This window comes from Diprion similis, chromosome 12 (genome assembly GCF_021155765.1).
Source record: "Diprion similis isolate iyDipSimi1 chromosome 12, iyDipSimi1.1, whole genome shotgun sequence".
In the NCBI taxonomy this organism is placed as follows: Eukaryota; Metazoa; Arthropoda; class Insecta; order Hymenoptera; family Diprionidae; genus Diprion; species Diprion similis.
The window spans coordinates 13035373-13053024 of NC_060116.1; the positions used below are offsets into that span (position 1 = coordinate 13035373).

General features: G+C 35.1%; 1 protein-coding gene across 4 annotated transcripts; it reads right to left on the reverse strand.

The window, feature by feature from the left end:
* Positions 1-1170: 1170 nt before the first annotated feature.
* LOC124412865 (sortilin-related receptor-like) lies at positions 1171-12017 on the reverse strand. 4 transcript variants are annotated; one of them, XM_046893044.1, is made up of 12 exons: positions 11753-12016; positions 9357-9623; positions 8669-8830; positions 8191-8448; positions 7817-8073; positions 6614-7664; positions 5083-6381; positions 3174-4947; positions 2657-2904; positions 2093-2570; positions 1657-1860; positions 1171-1472 (listed from the first exon to the last, which is right to left on the reverse strand). In XM_046893044.1, exons 1-12 carry the CDS (start codon positions 11999-12001, stop codon positions 1411-1413), a joined length of 6309 nt encoding a protein of 2102 aa, XP_046749000.1. In that variant the 5' UTR covers positions 12002-12016; the 3' UTR covers positions 1171-1410. The 4 variants fall into 4 exon arrangements, with proteins under 4 accessions (XP_046749000.1, XP_046748999.1, XP_046749003.1 ...); XM_046893043.1 differs by having other exon boundaries at positions 3174-6381; XM_046893046.1 differs by lacking the exons at positions 1171-1472; positions 1657-1860 and adding an exon at positions 1868-2009 and having other exon boundaries at positions 3174-6381; positions 11753-12017.
* Positions 12018-17652: the final 5635 nt, after the last annotated feature.

Genomic DNA, 17652 nt, shown 5'->3' on the forward strand with positions numbered 1-17652 from the left:
AGTGTAGATCAGTCTGCCACGATTGCAAGGCTTCACTGGACAAGTAGGAGAAAATAAAAAAAAATAAAAAAATTGAAATTTTTTAATTACAAAGTAAAAGAACTAATAAATTCATGTTTCAGTAGAATTGATAGAAACAACTACTTCTGTGCAAGTGACAGGAAAACAATGTCATACTGAAATCATTAATTATTTATCTTTGGAAAGCATCGTCTCTACAAAGCAATTAGAATTACCTTCTTTGTTTGGAAGCTCTGAAAATCACACTTTCTCAGTATAAAGATTTTTTTTCGAGTAATTGCACAGAAATGTTAAATTCAGAAGCTAAAGTCGAAAATCAAAGAGACAACCAAAGAACATTTCAGTACGTAATTGCAGTTACGTTCTTTGATTTTCTTATGGCATCATGAAATTTATTATGTCTCAAATTTTGTTACTTACAGAAGTCTCCTATTATTTACAATTAAATTGCCTTCAAAACTCAGAATTTGTATAAGTATAAGTTTTATAAAAAAATCAATTTAGTCCACTTTTCCATATTAGAAGAAAATAATAATTTACAATACGCTAAAAGATGTTCGAAAGTAAAAGTGATGATGAAATAATATTCTCAAAAATATATGGTGGAGAAAATGGTTTAGTCGTTCTATATTTAGTACAGTCTCTACTGATCATAGTAATCATTTCACACCAATTGCGATGGTCCTAATCACACATAATATTATTAAAACTGGGTCGTGAAATCTTATAAGTGGCAATGAGATTTCTGTAAGCAATAGCATTTGAAAAACCATGGAAATACACTAACTTATAATCAATTTCACAGTGTAAATTAACATGGTTATTATATAGAATAATAATTCTTAATATTCTAATTGTTTATACAAAGAGTTTACGTAAGTATACAAATAATGCAATAAGTGTAATACCCACATTAAACGAAAGGTTGGCTAAAAATCTTCAGAGTCCAAACACACACAATGATACAATGAGCACATGTCATATAATAGAAAATATGTATAATAAAAGGACATTTCAACATTATGAATCTGACTATGAATGATTACTTGTTACGTTGAGAGGCTACTTTTGATTAGATTTGTCATACATGCTCTATAATTCGTGCAAATTTTTTTTCGGAAATTATCCTCACATAGCCATCTAACTTTCTAAATAACTGTTCAATGGCGTACGATGCTGGTAACCCTCTCAGTACTTGTATACTTTCATAAAACCCTTTGTTCTTATACAAAAAAAAATCTAAGATAGTAATAATATTAATAATTTTTTTTTGCTCATGTCTAATGTAAACATGACCACTCATTGTTAATCTGTTCATTCATTATTCAGAGTTATTCGATTCCCCGAAAAAATTTTCCTACATTGTTAGAAAATGAAGGTTAAATTTGCTCATGCTATTACCAATGGCTCATCATCGGAGAAACCTCGAATCACAGGGCTATCTTCATCATCTGTTAAAACAAGCAATACATATTTCTAAAAATTCTGTTCAACAGCAGGACATCAGTAATTTCTATAAAAAAAAACTATCTCAAATTGGTAGTTTCAAAATGTATCAATTGTCACAAATCATCTGTGTGATCAAATATCTATAAAACAGAATAAATAAGTTTTATAGGATAAATCATAGTTTACCTAGGCCATCCGCAGTGCCAGGAAACGTTGCTTGTCCACGTCTCGTATCGTAATGGCTGTTCGCGAATTGTGTAAAACTATTCGACAGTCTTCTATGTCGTACCACAAAATATCCCAGGGCTGCTCCCAGAGCAACAACCAGCAAACAGATTGGTATGGCAAACGATAGTACGTTTGACGTATATATCATCAATGGTGTTGCAGCTGTTGTAAACACAAAAATCCATGATTTATTACAATTGTCATTATACCTGGTGAACGTATTAGCTCAATATTATAACAGGACATAGGGAGTAACGACTATATCATAGCGACGCTACGAATTATGGCTTCTGATATACCTGCATTGGAAGTTAAAACCAACCACATAAAACCTCTGCTATGTTAAAAATTGTGAAAACTCAGTAACATATCGATTACTTATATGAAAACTTACATGCAGATTTTGTCACAATATAAGTTTCGCTGAGTTCGCTCTGATATCCATTTTCAGTGACCAGCCTCACAGCAAAGGCACAGATGTCCATTATCGGACTTTTGTATAAGTACGGGGGTTCTTCAGCATTTAATCTTAGTGCAGTAGATTCATTGACTACACTTTCACCCTCTGATATTAATATTTCATAATGATACTTCGTTTTGTTAGCAAAACCAGTTGGTAAGTCGTGTTCTTGCCAGTAAATAAGATAACCGGATTCCTCAGTCCGTACTGTCAACTGATGCGGTGACAATATTGGTGGTGCCAAATAAATAACAGGTTGACTCGGAACTGCATTTTTAGCATTTGTTACTACCGTCACACTGTACTTTCCACCATACTGCATGGGATGGAATTTGTGATGTAACATAGTTTCGTTTGTAGCCGTCAACGATACGGTATGAACTACATTATGCGTCATTTCGGTGATCGTAACCTGCAACGTCCAAGTAAGCTCGAGTAAAGTACTACATAATTAAGCAACATAATATTCAAGTATTGTTTTCAGTATAATTAGAATACCATGTAAACAATTGGCTCATCTATTCGGGGACAGCTTGAAATCCATCTCACAATTATTTCGTCATTTTCTGATGCAACACTGAGATGTTTTGGCGCTGCTCTGATGTTGTAGTGTGTAGACACCTGAAGTGGAGAGCTGAGAGGACCAGCACCGAAATCTCCCAAAACTCCAACTGCGAACATGTATACCTCGCAGGCTTCCAAGTTACGAATAGATGTTGTAAGATTGCTTGTAGTAAACCTTGCCTCTGTGAAGAAAAGACAAATATGTTGAGTTTGTTTCATAAATATTCGGTATGAACCATTTATCATGGATTTTATGTAAATAAATTACTTCTACAGCTATACCACACCGTGAGGATTTGGTAAAGCGAACCTTTTCTGAGAACTTTGTGACTTATTTAGCACTGTAAGTTTGTCCCATGATTATCATAAGAGACACATTTCACTAAATTTTCATAGTGCATTTATGCATTATAACAAAATTTAGAGACGGTTGTTATTTAAAATTGCTCACCTTGGATTAAATCTGGCATATTCAGAGCATAATAAATTGCATACTGCCACTTTATTTTCCGGGAATCTTTTGGCGGTTCCCAGCTAAGTTTAACTGTTGTTCCTTGATCCTTCATCACTTGTGCTTGTAAATTTGGAACTGTAGGTAACGGAGTGCCAGTTGTTGTTGCACTGATTGTTACAACTTTTCCAACAAAGGTATCTTTGAATGCATTTACTTCGAATGTGTATTGAACTCCTGGTGCCAAATTCTTTACAACTAATGAATTTTGTTGAGTTATTGTTGTGTGCAAGGCAGGATATGGGTCAGGGCCTTTTGGAGTAACATGATATCCAGTGACATTTGGCCTCTTGGCCCAAGTCAAACTGACGGTTGAATTAGTTGTAGCAAGAACAGACAAGTTTTCTATATCATCAATATTAGCAGCACCGTCAAAGACTATAGTCACAAGATCGGAAGAATTTGATTCATATTGTTTGTTCTTCGCAATAACCCAAAATGAATACGATTTATCAGTTTCAAATGATGTGTTAATAATCAGTGATGTTTTCTGCTGTGTATACGATTTTGGAGGGAATGGTGGCGTCATAAATACTTCATAACCAGTTATCGGACCGTTTGGATACAGTGGTGCACGCCAAGATACTTCAATGCGCGTTCCATTTCTCTGGGTAGCAGTAATATTCCACGGTGCAGATGGAATGCCTATACTCGTAGCGGCAGATATATACACTGCTGGAGGAAAGACTGTAGTTTGATTCTTGAGCTTCACATAAACGGTTAAATTATATGATGTGTAAGGCTGAAGACTGTTGAACTGATATTCTTCCGTTTCGATCCAACTTGTGGCGTTCGTCCAAGTAGCGTTTGTTTCAGATTTTGCTATTGAAGGTAGGAATTCAAAGGTCACATTGTTCGGTACCGGGATCATCCAATACAAAATCAAGCTGGATGCGTTAGTAGATTTGCTATCAACTCCCATTTGAGAGACTTGATAAATCCTAGATTTGTTTTTGTCACAATCACTTTCATCTAAACCATCATAGCAATCTGACTTTCCGTCACAAAACCAAGCCTTTGGAATACAGTGTCCCTGATCGCAAGGGAAAAAACCAGAATGGCAGGGAGTGCTTCCTGCTGCAGTGGTTAGATCGCGATTGCACCCTATTTCGTCACTACCATCAGGACATTCAAGTACATTATTACAGATATTTGTCAGAGGAATGCATGAGCCATCCACCCGGCACTTAAACTGGTCATTACGGCAAGCAGTTGTTACTCCCTCACAATGCAATTCATCTTCCCCAGATGGACAGTCTTCGTATCGATCACAAACCCAAGCCTCTTCTATGCAAGCTCCATTGTAACATTGGAATTGATACATGTGGCATGTTCGTGTCTGGAGTGTAGTGGCTGGTAGTACTGTCGAGACTTCAAAATTTCCGCATCCAATTTCATCTGAATTATCTCCACAATCGTCGACCCTATCACATTTCCACCAATATGGTACACATTTTTTATTGTTACACATGAACATCCAGTCACTACAAGAATAGTTTGGAAAGAGTGGATGTGGCAATGGCAGAAGAGTTTGAGTAGAGACTGAACAGTTAACTTCATCCGAGCCATCTGTACAGTCCAGATCTCCATCGCAGACCCAAGAATTGTAAATACATCGCTTACTCGATTTACATGCAAATTGCCAAGGTTCACACTGTAGTTTATCGCAAGATGCTTCATCAGTACCATTTTCACAATCACTTTCTCCATCACATCTCCATGCCGCTGGAATACACGTTTTGTAACCAGTCGTGTTGCAAAGAAACTGACCAGGTTCACAAGTGGTTGTTTGAGCAATCGAACAATTTTTTTCATCTGAACCATCGCGACAATCGGCTTCTCCGTCGCAAAACCATCGATGTGAGATACATTGGCCATTCTGACACTTAAATTGTGCTTCTGTGCAATTTGCGTAACGACAATTTAACTCATCGGTCTTGTCTTTACAGTCATTATCGAAATCGCAAACCCAGTACTTTGGAATACATTTATCTTCATCGCAGGCAAAGTGATTCGGTTCACAGGATGCACGTTTACAGTGCACTTCGTCAGAATTATCACCGCAGTCGTTATCACCGTCGCATTTCCATAACTCTGGTATACAAATATTGTTATTGCAAGAGAATTGATTTGCGGAACAAGTACTAGCTATGCGAGGGCATGTTGAATTAGCATAAGGTGATATCCCACCGGGACAAGTACAGTTTCCTGAATTCATTTCCATGCCGTCTGGGCATAAGCATACAAATTCATTATTAGGAGCACCGAGACAAATGTGAGAGCACGTACTGTTGATACATTTGTTAGTGCCAACCTGTACGCTATGCGCAAATACTTTCAGGTCCATCAGTCCGACTAGCTGTCCGAATACATTAGTTAACCCTGAGCCATGATCTTTGTCTGCTACAAATATCATCGACTGTTTCCAGTCATCCCAGTACATGTTATCTTTGAAGACAGCCACTGCGAAAGGATGAGCCAATCGTTCGTCATTTGCAAGTATTTTTTTAAATCTCTGTCCGTCAAAATCGGACGAACCAATATAATCGAGTTTAGCATCTACCCAATATATTCTTTCAGCAATGTGATCGATTGTTATTCCATTTGGCCATTCAACAGTCTTGTCATTGAACAATCGCTTAACATTTGAACCATCCAAGTTAGCACGGGACACCGAAGCATCTCCTGGTGCCCAGTCAGTCCAAAACATATAACCATTCATTGGATGAACGGCAATGCCTCTGGGTTTTTTAAGCTTCGTCGAATCTAAAATTGTTCGCCTCATTCTTCCCATAGTGGAAATATCAACCCTGATTAACTCTATTTTCATTTTCACACCATCAACAAAGTAGAGAACTTTGGAGATCCAGTCGAGTGCCATTCCTTCAATAGAGCTAAGATCCGTTTCAACTAGAATTTCAGGGTAGCTTGTTCCATCTTTAAGGCACTGTCTTCCAATCGTATCGTTTACAATATCAGCCCAGTACAGACAGTTGTTTTTTAAATCGAATTCAATTGCAATTACGTTTTTTAAACCGTGTAGGGGTAAAACTTCCAATCGCTGCTCTTTCAGATCGATCCGAGTTATATGATCTCTTTGAGCGACTAACAAGAATTCAGAAGAAATCTCTTCCATGGGACATGGTATCTGTAACACAATTATTGGCACTAGAGATAATTGTAGGTGGTAGCGTTAGATTAAAGCATATCAGACTTTTTAACGATAATAATTGTCAACAAGATTACCAATATAACAAATGATTGACAATTAGGGAGATCGATAACAAGTAAAACTTATCAAGCATGTAAACAATTGCGTTTAATATGAAATAAAAAAGAGAAGAAATCCTGCAATGATGTGATGAATGATAATTGTGTACCTCGTCAGGTTCAAAATTTCTGGTCAAGCCTCCTGAGCAGTCGTCATCCTCTATTTTTCGATATCCTTTGGTTCGGTTATAAAATGCACCTGGCTTACAAGATTTGGGTATCTCGTAAGGATCAAAGCCACTGTGTGAAAATTTGTCGCGAATGCAATGATAGGGAAGCGTGCTGCGAATGAATCCTATATCGCACTGGTAGTCCTTGGCATCGCATTGACAAATATCTAGTTTAACAGGTCTGTCGTAATCGGCTCCAGTATAACAATTAGCACGGGCAGCCCTTCGCTGATAAGTCTCTTTGCGACCAAGTACACAGGCCATTGTGGGTTGTTCCGTGCTAGTTGGAGACCAAAACTTGAAATCATCCTTGTTGCAATCTCTATCAAATACTTTCCGTAAATCCACTTTAACAATTAACCATTGATGCCGAGAGCTTTCGGAGCCAAACATTGTAAAAACAGTTGTATTTTCTCCAGGCTCAGTCATCAATCCATAAACTCGTAGCATGTGATCATTAAACTCATAGGTCTGCCAAGTTTCTCCTTCATCTGTAGAGTATAAAATGTGTCTAGTTTCGCCACGTGACTTGAAGTATTTGACAGCTACTAAAACTCCGCCATGATCTCCCATGTTGAAGAAATAATAATCCTTCAGGACTTGTTTCCACGTCAACCCGGCATCCCGAGATACAAAAACACCTGGATGGCCCTTCAGACTTTTTCCAATCACTCCTGTAGCAATTATAATGCCAGGTGCCGATTTGGAACTCATTATAGATACAGAACGAGTTGCTGGATAAAGCTGACTAAACTTCTGGCTGAGATGTAAGGAACAATCGTTGTGACATGGGATCGTAAATCCATCATTGTCAACAGTGGGTGCATTAATTGGATTCCACGTTGCACCATGATCGTAAGTTATCAAAGACGCGAGATGCTCAGGTCCAATTGCTCCAGCTTTCGGAGTTTCTTTTACTTGGGATGCGATATAAATACCTCGCAGCCCTTCTACCTTGTACAAGTCAGTAAAGGCTTCATCTGAGACATCGCTGTAAAAAAATTGAATAATATTAATTAATTACTTGGTAAATGTTTGAACAATGAAACTTACTATACATACATATTTTACAGTATAATTCAATAGAAACTTGAGTGAATCTTGATATAAGGCGAATACTGGAAAAAAGATTAGTTTGTTTACTTGAGCCAGCTGTCCTTCCAGGTGCTATTCGGGAAGAAAGTTAGAATTCTTTCCAGGGATAACCTAAACACAATGCTGTCGTGATCTACTATCTCCGAAACATAGAGATTGACTATATACTCAGTATGAGATACTGCTACTAAAATACGATTGTTGGAAACATCCACAATATGATAGTCTTTTCGATCCAGTTCAGAAAGGAATCGAGCCCTTACAAACCGCTGATTCTTGCATGAAATAAATAAGTCCAAATTGTTCTGAAACAATAATATTTTTCCCATTTAATGAAAAAATTTATTGGTACCCATTCAAGATACTTCCAGCTTTATGTCAAAGAACTACAATAATTTTTAAGCAATTGAAGATGTACTTACATCATCACTTGTAGCTCGGCTTTTAGTCGTTGCAAACATGCAATCACCTTTGATTTGAAAGTCTTGAATACCACCCATTACAATTTCAAAGTTTCGTTCAGCTTGGAATAGTTTTTTACTTTCTAAAACTGTGTTAACACCAAATGGTTCGTGTCTTTCAACAAACAATGTCTTTGGTTGCTTAGATGACCAGAAAAACGCTTTGACGTACTCTTGGATAACGACCCATGTTTTTCCAAAATCTCTTGTAAGCCATAACTGCAATTAATAAAGCTTCACATAATAGTCCACTAATGAAATGATTGAAAAATTTATTGCAAATATATATAGATTTAAATTAACAATTACGTATTTATTTTCGTGGCTTATACTGATTACCTATGCTGAGAAACAAATAAATAAGTTTTCAGACAGATATGCTTTATCATGTAAAGCTTATTATCTTATCATGATTAGATGTGAAAGTATAATACATTACCTTCCGCTCTGGGTCAATTTTGTCCAATGCTAGAAATGTAATTGGATCATCCTCATGAAACGATATGTCGCTTGGATGAAATGGTAAATTTTGTCTGGTTATATCTTGTCCATTATTCCATGTAGTGAATATCAATTGATTGGAACTATCTGCAAATACGCACTAAAAGAAAAAAATAGGAGAATAATTATCATTGAAATGAGGCATTGTTTAAGTGATTCGACAAGCAGTGTTTGTTATTGCGACCCTATTTGTCAAGTATCGGACATAAAAAAAGAAACTCTTGATTATCATAGAAGATTAAATGCAGATAAGGTAACATTCAAATTGTGCGAAACAAAGGATGCTTGCAGCTCAGAAATATTGGTATAATCAAGAAGCGTGTCACTCGATGAGTCAAGTGAAGTTGAAAAGGAGGAGAGTGAATTTCATTCTCGGTCTTACAGAGAAAATATTCAATACACATCGGGTGAAAAACGGCAGGAAATACCTCGAAATATAATATACACATCTTCCTAAAATAATAAATACTGATAAAAATAATAAAAAACTAATAAAAAAATTGTCGTCTTCTAATTTATCATCTGTTGCAAATTTCATTTTCATTATGTTTTATGTAATACTTATCTGGTCAAATCGTTAAACTGGTCACAGAAATACAAATTGTCAATGTAGGGGATTAACTTACATGAGTGTTGAATTTCGGATGGTTGTAAAATTTGTCCAGGGTGGCATATCCAACACTTGGCTCTTTGGAATCGGAAACACGGAATTTATCAGTTTTGTTTTCGAAGGTTTCTCCATAATCGTAGCTGATATAGACTGCACTAGGATTGGTTTTTATTGGCAAGCGGACCAATGGAGTACTATCTCTTGCTAGGCAGATTATCACATTTGAACCTTCACCAACCCAATGTACCATCAGTTGTTGATGAGAATCATTCAGCCAATTGAGCTGAAACAGAAATTTAATCTTGAATTTATAAACCTATATCACATGAATGGCAATAGTGAAAGTTTTTTTTCATCATTCTAAAAACAGATTGATCCCAAGTATCTAGAAATTAGAGTTATTTTGGTTAATCGATGGAAGTGAAAGTAAAATTTTCACATGAATGGATCTACCACATTTGGTTATTATTAATTGCTAAGGTGATCCGACTACAGCAGTAGTAACCAAATTTATGCCTAATGACATGTAAACCAGTTTTTATAACAAACATTCGATGCGCAGGTTCATCAATATGCTGACCAATTTAAGAAAAAAAAAAAATGGTAATTACATAAACATAGTTACCGTCATTTTGCGTCTATAGCTGGAGAAGGCAAAAATATAGTAATGGCTTATGAGTGATATATAAACGGTGCCATCAATTTACTAGCAACATAATTATTAGTTTAGGCTATAGGAGGTGATAAATTTTGAGAAATCGTAGCTTTGGAATTTCCTATCCAAAGCTTCGTAATGGCTTGCAAGATCGGCATGTATCGGACCTACGGAATGAATATAACGAAAAGCTGATCCAGCAATAAGTAAAACAATGCATACAGCGACATTGTATTTTAGTGGACTGTTGCGCAAACAAATTTCTTGGCATCGTTAGAAATGAAATATACATGCCCTGGATAACCTTCATTTACATTTGTTACGTGTTGCGAAAAAATTCATAAACAAGTGGATATTTTTTATTCTGAGTCTATTTACAATAAAACAAGGATGTAGATATCAGTAGCCAGAAGCATACTACTTAAAGAGTATCTTATCGGCATAATTATGCGTTCTGAGATGATAAAAAACAACTTTCTTGCCAACAGAAAATAAGGCTGAAGTAAATATATTAAAAAATATTAAACCATATTTAGTGATAGCTGCCTAAATAATTGGTATTAAAACAAAATGTTAACCCATTTTACTTGCAAATAAATATGTTGAATTTGACTGAGACGTCAATTGCTACTGGTATTAACAATTTTTTAACGATTCTTTGTAAAGAAAACCAGTTTTTACCCAAGAAAAAAATTTCTCAGAAAAAAGAGTAAATATTTATTTTGGTAAAACTTTCTCCTGGTACACAGATGAATTCGTGGCAATCTCAACAAGAGTACAAAAAAAATCGTGCACTGAAATAGGTACGAAAACAAGAAGGCAGTAAAAATTACAAAACTCGTAGTTACACAAACTACGAATTTCATGTATACAGAAGATGTTTGCGTGATAAAGAATTAAATGATACTGGTATTAAAAACTTCTTATATAACAGATAATTTGAATGTTAAAATAAACAAAAGAAGAAAAAAGAAATCCTGCAAGAGTACAAAGAGAATAAACACTTTCTTCATAATTTGTTTTGGATTATTCATTGTAATAATGTTTGTAAAGAAAACAATGCGGTAATCCATATCTCGTATAATAAGTTCCAGTCGGGTCACATGACTAATATACAGATAAGTGTTTGTGGTGGACACATATCACGAGAGTGTGACAATTGAAAGAGTAGTGAGTCATACGCAACTCAGAATGATAATAATAATAAAAAATAAAAATTCAAGTTAATATGATAAAGTTGAATAGAATAATCAATCATGGACTGTGGCGAGGTGAGAATAAATTGGGGTCTCAACAGCATGACAGAATGGCCATGGAAAAGAAAAAATTGCCTATTAAATTTCAGACCATATGAATACGTTGTAAAACGTACCCTACATATAGTACACCTAAGGGATGTAGTAAGTGAAAGTAACGACGGAATTAACAGGAGTTAGGATTTGCGCGTAAAACTACGTATTTAAAGTAACTGCATAATCAGTTGCTAATAAATGTGAATTGTTCCAGAGACGACAGGGGTGACTTGTAGAAATGAAGAGAAGACACAATAATAGCATTATCTATCTGCATTCACTTAGTCAGACGTTGAACAGTAACGTCATTCGTTGACATTGTAAGAAAAAACAACACGGTGTGTTGCGTGTGTGTATAGCGACGATCTGAACAAGACGACACAACGATAAATTAACGAATATAAAATTAGGAATACTTTTCGGAATAAAACTCCGTTTATGTAGACGTATAATAAATTCACCCACCTTAGTTGTAATGTTGTGATTATTAGACGAAACATCCCTGCGGTCGCGGCCGAACGATGTTTCGGAATCTAGAACGTTACCAGACTCGATAATTAACGGACTTCTGCCGTGCCTAAAACCATCGTTATCCGAAATATATAAATTTCTCTGCTTGACACCAAGTCTTTCACCGTAATTGAAGTTAATCAATAAAAATAACTGCAATATCGACGCGAAGAGACAAAACGCCGATGTCGCCCGGCCGGCCATCTTGTCTACACTGACTCCTAAGTACTTTTAATTGAGTGGAGATGTGGAAGGGGTAAACAAAAGAGCGACACGCCATACGCCGTAAGTCATATATCACGCATACCAACCACGGTCGTACATGCATCTAAGCAAATGGCTTACACTACGATGCCCTGCGTGACTGTTACCGGCGCGCTCCTATCAAACGATTGCTTATCATTTAGCTGGGGGTTCGCCGCGCTCGCCGATCGGGAGTAAATTTAACCGAGCAATTTCCTCATTTACAGTTCACCAACTCCATATTCACAATTTATCATTCATTCATGGATTTCGACCCTATCGCAATTCCCGATGCGGAGATTGATTTTTTTTTTCTTTTTTTTTTTTCAATGCGTCAATCGCACTGCAACTTCCGAATAATGTTAAATGTTCTGCAATAGATATTTCGTAGAAAATTAGGAAGTGCAGGCGCATTTGGTATACCGAAAATACTCTTAATTTTTTTTCGGCAAACTGTATAACCCCAATCTTCAGTTTTTTAATTATTTTTTTTTTTTTTTCATCAAATTAGTCTCTTTCCGAATATTCCGAATTTGCTAAGCGCTCGGATTCCAGCTTTGTTTCACCTTTGGTTTTGAGTCATTTTCTGTGACAATAACATATTTAGATACTGATAGGCAACTGATATAGTATACCATCATACGAATTGTTTGCGCAGACTATCTCCCAAAGTCACTGTACATATAGAAATTGAAAGTTATCACATCATTATATTAAATGGGACATTCTTCATTAATTCATTAACTTTTTTTTGCGGGCGCTATCAAATATTGCTCACAATTGGCCGTATTTTAGTACTATTCTAAACCAGTTTCTACGAATTTTCGAAGATTTTTCTTTTTGTAACTCGGATCGGGTAAGGCTGGCAAAAAAGTTGTCAGTATATACTAGACATTTTATTTTTCACTGAATTTTCTTCTGCAATAGGACTCATATCGACGGGTCCTGTCGGTATACGGAACAGATGTATTTCGGCGAACAGTCTAGAACGTACGGCTATATCTCGAAAGATACTACAGCAAGTGTGTACAAAGCTCTATACACAACTTGTAGCATCTTTTGAGATACATCCGTTCCATCCGGTAGGCGGAAAAAATACTCAGGAAAAAATATCCCATTGATTAATTCGTTCTACCATTCAGTCGAAACACGTCTGTGATTTTTTTTTTTTTGCCAATCGAATACCTTTGGTGTCACTCTGGATTTTGTATCATCTACAGGGATATGTAAAAAACGTACAGAAAAATCAGCGTTGTGGGAATCGGTCATAACGAAGTTGAAATTTTTTTTTACCAAAGTCTTGTCGCAGAATTGCAATCGACTCACCATTTACGTCAGTAGCTTGTCTAATTGTATAATCAAACGTTCTTACATATAGACACCTGTTGACGGATTAACCGTTTTTGAATCCCGAATTAGCGCGACCCTGTATACTTACAGATTGCAATTTCGTGCTCAGACTTTCGAAGATAAATGTTTATTTTTCAGTAGGTTTTTTACTTATCTCTCTAGATTGTATAAAACTGCAAATGATATCGAAGAGGACCAATTGAGTGATAAAAATATTTATTACAATTTTTTTTTCTCCTCTAAACAGGCCTCGCAATATAATAAAAGAATAAGAATATAAGCCCTATTGCATTACAAAGCCAAGTGAAAAAGAACACTTTGTTTTTGAATTAACTATTTTTCCGATCGATTTATCCAAGTGATATGAATGACGCAAAAGACATATATCCCTAATGGATTGATTTAAAAATCTAAAACAATTTACAGAGACTACTTTTAAGTAGTAGTGAAATGTAGTCATGGCAGTTAAAAATGATATCTAAGAGGGTTCGAAGAAATGGCTGAACTGATAAAGAATGCCCCGTATAGCATATACAGGCACTTTGGAAAGAAGGAAACGATCGTTTATGTAGTGATAGCAATAAACAAAATTTGCTGTAGCAATCATGCTGACTCTAGCCTTCGGCGGTATAATACTTGTAAAAACCAGTTGTTCATTATTAAACTGGCGAGGCAGGTATAATATATATACTAGTCTTACTAAAGGCTTTGTAGATTGATGAACTTTCGAAATATATCGGAATTGAGGTCACAATTTATAAGTATATCTAAAGGAGTGACTCTCTAGACATAAAAAAAATTTTGTTGCTGATATCAGCAAGCTTTAAATGGGCAAATTCTCAATTTTATATAAACACGTGGAGCAACCTCAATATTCATCGGCGAATGTTTTTGATCAATAATTCCATAAATTATACAGCTGGAAACAGAAACTAAACGAAAATATCTCACGTTGATTTGAAGGTGAACGAGGTCTTCTTGTCATTAAAGTATCGCTGTTCCGAGAACTAGAATTTGCGTGTAATAACTATACGAGGAAAAGTTTAACAAGTAGCATCGAATGAGAAAACCTTCAGCAGTTTTTTGCGGCAATCATTGTCGGATAATAATTGCTTACGTGTCTATTTCGGTCAATTAAGTCATGTGAAATTGAATTCTTGGATAATTGCGTATTCCATGAACTTTAAAAGTTTGTAGTTTTTCAAAGGTCGAGCAGGAAATTTTTCACAAATGAACTGGTAAGCCCGAGAATATTCTCGAGTTCATATTGTGTTTCGTCTCTGTAAATTCATCAACTGACAAATTATATTTCGTTGCAAACATCCCGACGAATTTCATGGCGATGGTTATAGATTATAATATTTAAAAAAAAATATCTTTGCTAGAAATATATTCTACATTGTTAAAAAACATGCAAGAAAAACCGAGTACGGGAGAATCGGTGTTCTCGTCAACGAATGAGTGATAACTTGTATAATAATAAATTTATGATATATGAGATAATGGCGTTAATTTCCGGATGTCCCTGGTCTGCCCTCGCCGTGTCATCAATCCCATTGATGCGATGAGCTAGAGTCTGCTCTTGATAATATAAAAATATCATAGTAGGGCGTTGCATTCGTCGACCACAAAGCATACACGTATACACATACACAGTAATACAACATATTTCAACCATGTGGGATGCATCTTAACAGAGCAGATTCACAATCGACTACTTAAGTTGCTACCCAACTGAATATCAACGAATAAAGCGTACCAGGTTCTACCTTACACAGCCTAAGACATGAGACTTGAGAATCGTGTTACATGCCAGCTCATAAAATTGTCCATTTGTTTCCCAATAAACACAGGACGTCTTACACGCCATAATTCCGAGAAAGCTTATTAGTGCTGTCTTTCACACTATTCAGTTGGACGTGATACTTGTAACTATATTTTCAGAATAAAACGAGATTACCTACTTTGTATCATAGTTTAGCGCAATACTCTGCGAAACTTACCGTGCACCAAAGTTTATCAGACGGACAGAAAAATACGAATCTTTCAAATTAAAAAAAGAAATTCAATATGAAAGATATTAGCCAAGTTGAAAATACTGACACTAAAAGGATTCTGTGAAACTCAAGTTTTAGTCAAATGTTTTTTCAACAATGATTTATTAGAAGCATTCACATTGTTGAGTATTGTTATACTTATTATTCACTTATAAGTCACAGCTCACAATTATCATTGTTACCAGTCGTTACTCGTTATAAAAATCATTTTCCGGCAGTGACAGTATATGCATTATTCAAAAACCGTCATACTATAATATCAAGATAATCAGTTAGGCACGTTTTTGCGTCCCGAGCATTCTGCTCTTGATGGTAAAATGAGTAAAGAGGCGCAAAATACACATGCATGTACGATAAAACAGGTTTTCGAAAAAACGAGTTCTCGTTCATCGCAGATTCATAAATAAAAAATCTTGCATCAACACGAAATATTATAAAAATACTGTCAGACAAATTATGCAAATTTGCTCTCAAATCCTACAATAATTCAAACAACGCGTTCAAGGCATGCAAGATATTCCACTGCAACAGAATTTTTGCGCGTTACGCAGAAAAACAGACCGCTTGCATGTTATCAACAAAATCATAAAAATAATTAATGGCTGTGATTATTTAACGAGTAACCAACGAGCTGCTAATCACCTCACTATGACGTACCTACAATTGTTTAGTTAATTAATTAAATTCTCAAACCAATTATCCCTAGCACAATTTAGCAAGGGTTTGATGGGGTCTTGAGGAAAGTTCTAAAAAGGCAGAGAACTGGCCATTTTAATACAGCTCTAGTTATGGTAAGCAGATCTCTCAAGATTTCACAAATTAAATAGTAAAATATTTCCCCTAATAATTGTTAATAAAAACGTTGATTTTCATCAAATTAATCAAACAAAGCATATCGGAAATATAGTCTAATAATGACAATTAACAGAATACTTGCAAAAATGACATGTCAACCAAACTGATAAATGCAATGTCTAAAGCAATGCTTACACGTATCTATGTGTGCTCGTATATTATTTGCATTACACGTATAAATAAATACATGCTTATTGATACTTATGTACATGTATCCGTACAATACATATGCATAGTATATAAATGAATGTAATATACCTCAATAATATGTTTTTTTGCATTTATTGTATAATTGTTTACTTAGTAATGATAATAATATTCCTTCCCAAGCAGTCATTAAGTTGAAGACGTATTTCTATTCGGTAAACTTAGTTCAATACAGTAACGTTTTATTTTCTCAAGTAGTAATTGTCCGTTAAATTATGGAATGGATAAATAATCATTGTTCGAAAAAGATGTGCAACGGATGCCTCACAAGTGAGATTTGATCAATAAAATGAGTAGATAAAATTGAAAAATAGTTTACCGAACTAAATTTAGGTCTTGTTTTAAATACGTTAAAACAGCAGGCATCTAGCGTAAGGCTAACAATATAATGAATCGCGCAACTTATTTGCAAAGATTTATCTTTCGCTAAAGCGGTCTTATCAACGTGCAATATTTTGTGTTGAATGTAACTTTGCAAAACCAGTTTTGCGACTTGCATTCAATAAATCCCAAAGCGATTTTTGGTCATTCAAATCGTTTGCTGGTTTTCTTTCACGGTAATAACGTGTTTCTTGAATTTTCACAGTTTGGATAAAAATTCAGTAGAAAAGGCCTCTTTAGGAAAGAGATCGCTGTTGTACAATAATCATTATTCTATATATTATATATAATTATCGATCATTCTCATTTATTATAACTTATTAATCTTTTCTTTAATTATATTATATATGTATATATATATATATATGTATATATATATATAAAAAAAAAACACAGGGCGAACAATATAGTTGGTTTTTATTTGTTTATATTTGCAACGTAACTCGATAGGTATTTTAATCACGTATGGCAATTAAAATAATAAGATAATAAAAATAATGATTGGAATTACAGTATGTCTTTTGCCAAAGTAGATTTCCAAATCATATACATACTTTTCGTTTAAATTAAGGACGAGTTACGTTTATGAAAGAAAACAAAGAACATACAATTTTAAGAAGGCAATGATGCCCTAAAGCTGTCCATGAAGTTTACATAGCAAATTCCTAATCTCGAAGTCCGATCTTAAATTCTAAAAAGTAGGATAAGTTTTTAAAATATTAAAAAAGTAACAATTAAAAAATATACAAGCCACCATATGCT

Excerpts from the sequence above, each read along its gene's own strand:
- LOC124412865 (XM_046893043.1), bottom strand. The coding sequence starts at position 12,001 with ATGGCCGGCCGGGCGACATCGGCGTTTTGTCTCTTCGCGTCGATATTG. Across the intron at positions 2,571-2,656 it reads ATGAGCCAATTGTTTACATG|GTTACGATCACCGAAATGAC; the intron begins GTATTCTAATTA and ends TGGACGTTGCAG. Across the intron at positions 1,861-2,092 it reads TATTGTGACAAAATCTGCAT|CTGCAACACCATTGATGATA; the intron begins GTAAGTTTTCAT and ends TGTTTACAACAG.